General features: G+C 29.3%; 1 protein-coding gene across 1 annotated transcript; it reads right to left on the bottom strand.

Annotated features, from left to right (window-relative positions):
- Positions 1–491: 491 nt before the first annotated feature.
- On the bottom strand, positions 492–3479 carry LOC123293789 (chymotrypsinogen A-like). Its single transcript, XM_044874698.1, has 3 exons — positions 3388–3479; positions 2781–2980; positions 492–1089 (listed from the first exon to the last, which is right to left on the bottom strand). Exons 1-3 carry the CDS (start codon positions 3422–3424, stop codon positions 577–579), a joined length of 750 nt encoding a protein of 249 aa, XP_044730633.1. The 5' UTR covers positions 3425–3479; the 3' UTR covers positions 492–576.
- Positions 3480–7852: the final 4373 nt, after the last annotated feature.

Genomic DNA, 7852 nt, shown 5'->3' on the forward strand with positions numbered 1-7852 from the left:
ATAAAATTTTCAATAAAATGGTCACTTACACTTTAATTTATATGAATGTGCAAAATACCTGTAATTATCTGGCACACCTAGTCCATATTGAACCTACCGTTAAATAGCATTGATTCATATACGAATTTTCAAAATCCGTGTAAGTGCAGTTTTACAGTCACGGGTTCCCCGCTTAATATGAAAAGTGATTTTACTGAGTTGCTTTTCTGGAAAAAAGTGGGAGCGAAATTTGAGCTTCTCAAAAGACATTTTTCTGATGTCAACTAAATAAACATACATATTTTCAAGTTTATAATTCATTTGTAGGGTCGAGTCGAAAAATAAACTTTGAAATTTCTACACAAATGATACTCGTATTTTCTCCACTTTGGGTTTTTTGATACCTTCAAAAGAACCAGTTAAAATCATATACCCAGTTCAAATCATATTACCCAGTTTAAATAATATACAAAAGGATGAGTATAAGAACCATGCAATTCGGTAATTCGTGCAAAGTGCTAATTTATTTACTTTTACCAATAAATTCTAGGTAAATGTGGAATGTATATAAAACAAAAAATTAAAATTCAAAATTATTCAAATTATAACACTTTGAATCCATGATGCATAATGTGCTGTACTTATGTATATAGATTTTGGACCATCGCAAGGACTAAGTGAAAAGTCCCAATAAGTTATGGAATGAGAAACCCCAATTAATCGTGTTTCTCCATTTTCTTCTAAAATCATTGGACCACCACTATCGCCTAAACAACTATTCGAATGGGTGAGTCGTGGATCAAAACAAACCCATCTAGAGTCTCCACATTCTTCACGACTTATAAGCGTAACATTTGTTTGTTGTAAATGGTAGAAATCACCAGCTGGATTCGTTTCTGTTTGACCCCATCCATAAATTGTAACTGTTTTTCCTGCATAAACAATATTATCTTCGTATTGCACCTTGATTGGAGTAATTCCTTCTACATTATTCTCCAATTTTAGCAGAATTAAATCATCATCACGATTTGAATTATATTCAACAATGTCAATAACTTTTTTAAGTTGACCTCTAAAAATGCTGTTACTACCAAGAGTTACATGGAATTCCTAAAAAATTCACAATACTTGATCAAAAAATAAGCTAATATATATACACGGTGTTCTGTTATTGACTGCAGAACGCCTCACTCGCGTAATAAGCTGATCAAGACGAACGAAAAAGCTCTTTACCCAATTTCGATCTGAAGCCTAATTTGCGTGATATACCTATGGTACAAAACAAAATGAGAGTAATAAAAAAATTTAACCATTCACAATGTCTGTAAACCTAGTGTTCATACACTATCTTATAAGGAAGGGAAAATTAATAACTATAAAATTTAATTGGACAATAAAAATCCAATACATTAGCAATTTGTTTATTTTTACTATTTATTTGTTACCAGTGGCGTAGCTCGCCTTGGAGGGGCCCTATATCAAAATTGGTTTGGGGGGGCCCCATTGAGCTGCGGGCCCCCTTCGGTTTTAAAATAAGTTATATTACAATAGGATCATAATTAGATATAAATCTCTCCAAACTAATTTTAAGACCAAATATTATAAGATAGGGATGCATTAATATGCTGCTGTGAGTTTACATGGTTAAATATACATTGTGTAAATTGTTAGTCTGGGGGCCTCTGTAACCCGGGGGCCCCGTATAATTGATACGGCTGATACGGCGGTAGTTACGCCCCTGTTTGTTACTATTTCCGAGAATATAAAAAGTATTTGTTAAGACACACCTCTCATAATATACCAGAAACCTTATAAAGTATGTTCAAACATTTTTTATTGTACCATAGCCATATCTCGCAAATTAGACCTCAGATCGAAATTTGGAAAAAAGCTTTTTCGTTCGTCATGATCAGCCTATTACGAGAGTGAGTCGTTCTGCAGTCAATAACAGAACACCCTGTAATATGTATGCTTGTGTGAAAAAATACTACGCACAAAATGATACGATTATAGAGTTCCATGTCAATTTCATCCTCGTAAATTTATTATTTTATCGTTTTGTTCTTGAGTAATATACCCTAAAAAACAAATTCCCCCAACAAAGATCTCCAAAATAGCACGCGATACGCAAGAGCTAAAATGGCGAACCCGTAGAGCTTTCTGGTTTCAAATCATAATATTTAAATAATTTTAAAATAATATTTATGCTTTCCTGTGAATTTAATAGTTAACATTTATGATTTTATGTATAGTTAGTACTTCAGGAACAGGACAGGATTTTGGACGAAAAAATAGATCTGAAATTCTTTGAGCAAATATTCTTTTAGGTACGAGAATGACAACACTATCCAGAAACTGACTTGACTCATAATCTGTAAGAGGCGATCCGAACCAAATGATTAATCAAAAACCGATAGAATATGAATGTTGATTGATTACCAATCAAGGAACACGAACGAAAATTCCCTAAAAACTTAAATGAGGCGAGTTAATAGAAATGCACAGTAAATTATGAAATTTAACGAGTAAATATTGATTTAGAAAAATTCTCTTAGATCCTTGCAATCTTTTTAGGATTGAAAATTATGTAGTAAAAAGAACTTAAATTCGGGAACTACAACTTTCTGCTAGTTTCTTGAATATTTAAAATTTTTTTATGTAAACATGTGTGCAAGAGTTCCAGAGTTAAATTTGAAATTTATCGTTCAAAATTTATATTATGTGATCATTTAGGCAGTTAAAAGGAATATTATTTGTAAAATTAAACAAAAATGATCCTTTTTTCTTTTATTAATACTTACATTGCTGGTAAGGTTATTTTGTTCATTATAGATACAATGTTTTGCAGTTAGAACCCAATTAGGAGCAATTAAACTTCCTCCACAATTACGGGTGAACGACTCACCTGGTTCGTAATATGTTAATATATCCGCCATCCATGGTATACTGGGCGCATTTGTACCATTTATTATACGATTCGTCAATGGTGAGCAAGATGTTACTAAAATATAAAACATTTAATGAAATGAAACGTTTCATGAAAGCAATGGATATCCGATTTCCAAGTAAGTATCTCCCCTGCGCAGTGATAGCTTCAACCAAATCTATCATTGTTGGTACAACAAACTGTTATTGTTGGTACAACCTAACGTATTTTTGAATTTTTTTTAGAAAACAAGACGAAGTGAAAAATTTTTTTCATTCGTGGGGAATTGCGTCCCACAATCTTCAGCTTAGTTAGCCATGCCTTATCCATGATCCTTTACCATTAGGTCACTGATAAAGACGAGCGTAAATTGGGAGATAAGGTACATAAATATGTGTATGGCGGGATAGTTTTCTATTCTTTATTACAAATTGCGTTACCGCGTTTTTGGATTATTGTAAAAATTTTAAATGTATACTTACATGTCAAGCACAAAGCACCTATAACAATTAGAAACATTATTTTGAAATGATTGTTTTACAAATATTATGGAAATTACATTTCGCCACGTTTTATACTCAAAGATTATTCATTAAATATTTTCGCTTGTACTTAAAGCCATTAATTGTGAAGATAACAACTGACTCAACAGGACATTTGAAATGATAATAATTATTAATGATAATTTTTGTTGATGTTGATGTTTTTGTTTGATTTTTCTATTAATGCTTTCTTGTAACCTTCGATTATCAAGTAATTGAACATAGTGAAGGGAATCAACCTTTTTTGATATATACCCACATGATAATTGAAAAAAAAGAATTACGGTGCATATTAAGTTTTTTGGGAGGTTTTGATCACTTTTCGTCATCAAGGTTTGTAACTCCATTTAAAACAAGTGAAGACAAACAATTGATTGAGTTAATTGTTGAAATAAAATGCATAGACAGTGTTGATTGCTCATATACCTATACATGTCACACATACATAACTGATAATCCCATATTAATACATACTATAAAATTTGCATCTAATGTGTGCCCTCGTGAATAAACAGTGATGTTTACAAAAAAATGTTTTAAACAAAAGTTGTTTATTTTGATAAGGAACATTTTTTATATTTAAACTTTTGTTCTATCATTAACGGTTTACAAGATGGGTCCTACAGCCCCAAGACCCAATTGACCTATGTTGCTCATTTACGACCTCGAACTAACTTTTTACGTCCTGAGTGCGCTGTAATGAACTGAATTTCAGCTTGATATCTTTTTTCGTTTTTGAGTTATCGTGTTGACAGACCGACGGGCGGACGGACAACCGAAAGTGGACTAATTAGATGATTTTAAGAACACCTATACCAAAATTTAGTAGCATCAATATTTTAAGCGTTACAAACTTGGAACTAAACTTAATATACTATGTATTTCATATATACATAAAAAGGGTAGACAAGGATTTTCTGAAATAAATACTGTTTTTTTCGTAGTGCCTTATTAAACCAAACGATTACAAAATGTTAAAAAAATAATTAAAGTACAAATTTAATGAAATTTTATAAATTTAAATTCTTGAAGGAAGTTTTGTTTTATTATCTTATAATAATCATAGAAAGTTCTAGAATAGAATAAATAATCTGATTACAATCATATATTAAAAGCATATTTAGAAATTCTTTATGCTTTATCATAAGAGCTTTAAATACTTTGTTAGTATTTATATACTGAATAGCTTTGAAAGCAGGACACAAATCAAAAAATTGAAGACATGGAGTAGAAAAATGAAATCGTAACATTATAAGTTATTTTAGATCGCAAGTTACCATAGCAAAAATTATTGCATTTTTTATTAAATTGTAAACAATTTTTTTTAAAAGATAAATGATTTCTTGTGAGCCGATAAATTTCAATTTTTATATTTGAGAACACTGAAATCGTTATTATCTTTCATGATCTCAGACTTTAAAAATGATTTGACACATTGAATGACACATTGTAGCATTTATTTTGTATATCTAAGCTTTCGATAAATTTTTCACATTCAAACAAATTATGATAAATTTTCCACACTCATTACAAAAATTCATTCTTCGAATTATTTTCTTCGAATGTAGTTGAATTTGAATCAGTATCAAACAGTTGCGATTGGTCGTGTCAATTGTAGACTTTAAGAATTTAAGTTATTTTATTTTCCAAGTTTCTCAGAATATATTGTAATAAGAAAATTTTTTTTATAAATACTTATCTTTAGTAGGTACTTAGCATTGTTTATGAAATATATTAAATATGTACCATTTGGTACCTTGCACCTTGCACTTTGAGTGGTAATACAACAAAAGTTTTGTCACTTCTGGAGTAAGCTACACGTGTATCAGGATTTGTATGTAACATATACAGCAATTTTATTCTTTTTGTAATATTTAAGGTAGTACGAGCATCAAGGAATTTAAGATTTAGGGTTGAAATTATTTTTACCTTATTTTCAACTTTGATGATGAATTTTGTTATGACTTTATGATAGGCGAAAAATAAGAATACAAACTTTCGATATCTATTCTTGGTTTTCAAAATATCGAAAGCTAAATAATTAAACAAAATTTTAAATTACATTTTGAAAATTACTCCAGATATCGAAAAATTGTATTCGTACTTTTCGTCTTTATAATAAGCATAATTTTCAATTATTCAACTTTAATTTAAATAGTTTTTAACTTTAATTTAAATAGTTTTTATTTTTTTTATTTTTCATCGACTAATTTTGGGGAAATCTATAAAAACATATCATCCATCTAACGTTTTCCCATAAGACCAATGTTAAATATGCCTACTTTTGAAATAATTTATTTATTTTAATTATCGGGCACAAAAATCGACAACTCCATTTCAAAATTCTATACCGAGCCACTGTTATAAAGTCAATTTTGCTTATTACTTACTTTAATCAATCCCCGAAAAAGCATAGATAAAAGGAATTATGGAAATTTCGCTTCGTTATAGGATCACGGGCTAACATAGCTATACAAAGTTCCGTTTAAGAGAGTGCTAATTTTACCAAAAACTTTACCTTTTATTGAAGCATGAGTATAATTTTTGCCTGCAATTGATAAAACCGCAGAGCAGAGGACTCTCTTTATTTATAGCAGAATCCTGTTTTATATCCTGAAACCTAAAAACAATTGAATATGCTCAGTTTCTTTTATCACATATAAATTTACAACAAATCCCCTACATGTAAAACCAAATCTTTTCATTAAATAAAAAATTGTTTTTAATACAAAAAAAGTGTTCCCAACATATATTAAATCATACCGATAAATCATTTCGGTAAAGATGACTCTTTTGTTAGTATCTTTTTTTTGTTTTGCTATAATGTTCTGTATCTTTGTCTAAATAATACAATAACTATGTATAAAACCTATTTACTGTCTCTTTTATTAATAAAAATTTTTTATATTCTAAACATCAACCAGAAAAGTGTATGAATACAAGGGGGGAATTAAATTAGCTTATATCCGCATATAAAAATATGTATTCTGATGTATTACGATTAATTATATAGGATGTCAAAATTTAAAATATCATTGAAAAAAACCCCGATTTTATTGAACTTAAACTAAATTATTTTCTACTTTTTAGTATAACTAATGCTTAAAACTAAAAAAGTTATGTATATCAAATATGGTGGAAGTGATGGGAAAATCATGTCATGCTTACCATAAAAATTCTTAGTCATCCGATTTGCATATGTTATTCGTTTTCTTCTCAGCAAACCGTTCCATTTTATACCTATAATTATGGGAGTGCATAAAAAATAACTTATCCGCTATGTTAGCCCGTGATGTTAGATTTAGAGTGACGTTACTTTACTAACTCAGCATTATCATCCAAACTATACGTGTATCCAAAATTTCAGCTCAATCGTAACAGAATAACTTCTTTAAAAGCATGTAAAAAATGGATTTTATCTCTATTCGATAACAGAAAAAAATGGTGGAAGCGCTGGGAAGAATAAGCTAACATTCTAAAATATTCTACAAAAACAATAGGTTTTTGTGTAGTTAAGAAATAGAAGTACTAATACAATTAAAGAGGCAACTATTGTTTATGGGATAGCTCAGTATTTAGCCCTAGCCTCATAGCTCAGTATTAAGCCTGAAAAATGGATCGTGACTTGAAATGGATCAACATCGGGGGCCGACAACTCACATCAGTTGTTGAAATTCCTTATATTACTATATTTCAAACAAAAGGTCCAGCCTACTCCGAATTTTCTACAAACGTTATCGAAATATAACGAACGGGATTAAAAAAAAAATTTAATCGCCATTTATATCAATATAAAAGTGAAAGTGTGATTTTTTGTAGTACTTTTTTGTGATTAATTGTAACAGTCAGCGCTTGGATTACATACTCGTCAGATTGGAATATGGAGCTTCTAATTTGAATAATTTGACACACTGTATTATTCTTTTTTAATGTTAATGTTACTAATATTTTGATTTATTTCTATTCATTTTTAATGTAAACAAAACAAAAAAGATAATACTAATACGCAATAAATTCAATTCAAAATATTTTTGGAAAATTGTCGAATACCATGTCACTCTTTTCCTTAAAGCTAAGAAAGGACGATTATGTTTATCTTGTAAAATTAGACCGTTTCCATGGTTCTACTCTTTTGTCTATCTTTAATCTTTAAGATCTTAAAAATATTTTGATTGGTATATTTTTTCAGATACTCAACAGATTTGATGTAATTTAACTTAGAAATTTCTATTTACATATTAAATACACAGAAAGATACGATAAGTACAAAGTTACCCTTATTTATCATAATTGAAAATTAGCCGAATTGCATATAATATTTAGTGGACAGATCAATATCTTTCTAATTAAGTTAATCATTATGATTAATTTTCATTTGAAAAAATAGAAACAAAATAAAAAAATA

This window comes from Chrysoperla carnea, chromosome 2, assembly GCF_905475395.1.
Source record: "Chrysoperla carnea chromosome 2, inChrCarn1.1, whole genome shotgun sequence".
Classification (NCBI taxonomy): domain Eukaryota; kingdom Metazoa; phylum Arthropoda; class Insecta; order Neuroptera; family Chrysopidae; genus Chrysoperla; species Chrysoperla carnea.

Coding starts and splice junctions, on each gene's coding strand:
- LOC123293789 (XM_044874698.1), bottom strand. CDS start 3,424: ATGTTTCTAATTGTTATAGGTGCTTTGTGCTTGACAT. Junction 2,981..3,387: donor AGGTGCTTTGTGCTTGACAT/GTAAGTATACAT, acceptor TTTATATTTTAG/TAACATCTTGCTCACCATTG. Junction 1,090..2,780: donor AAAATAACCTTACCAGCAAT/GTAAGTATTAAT, acceptor TGAATTTTTTAG/GAATTCCATGTAACTCTTGG.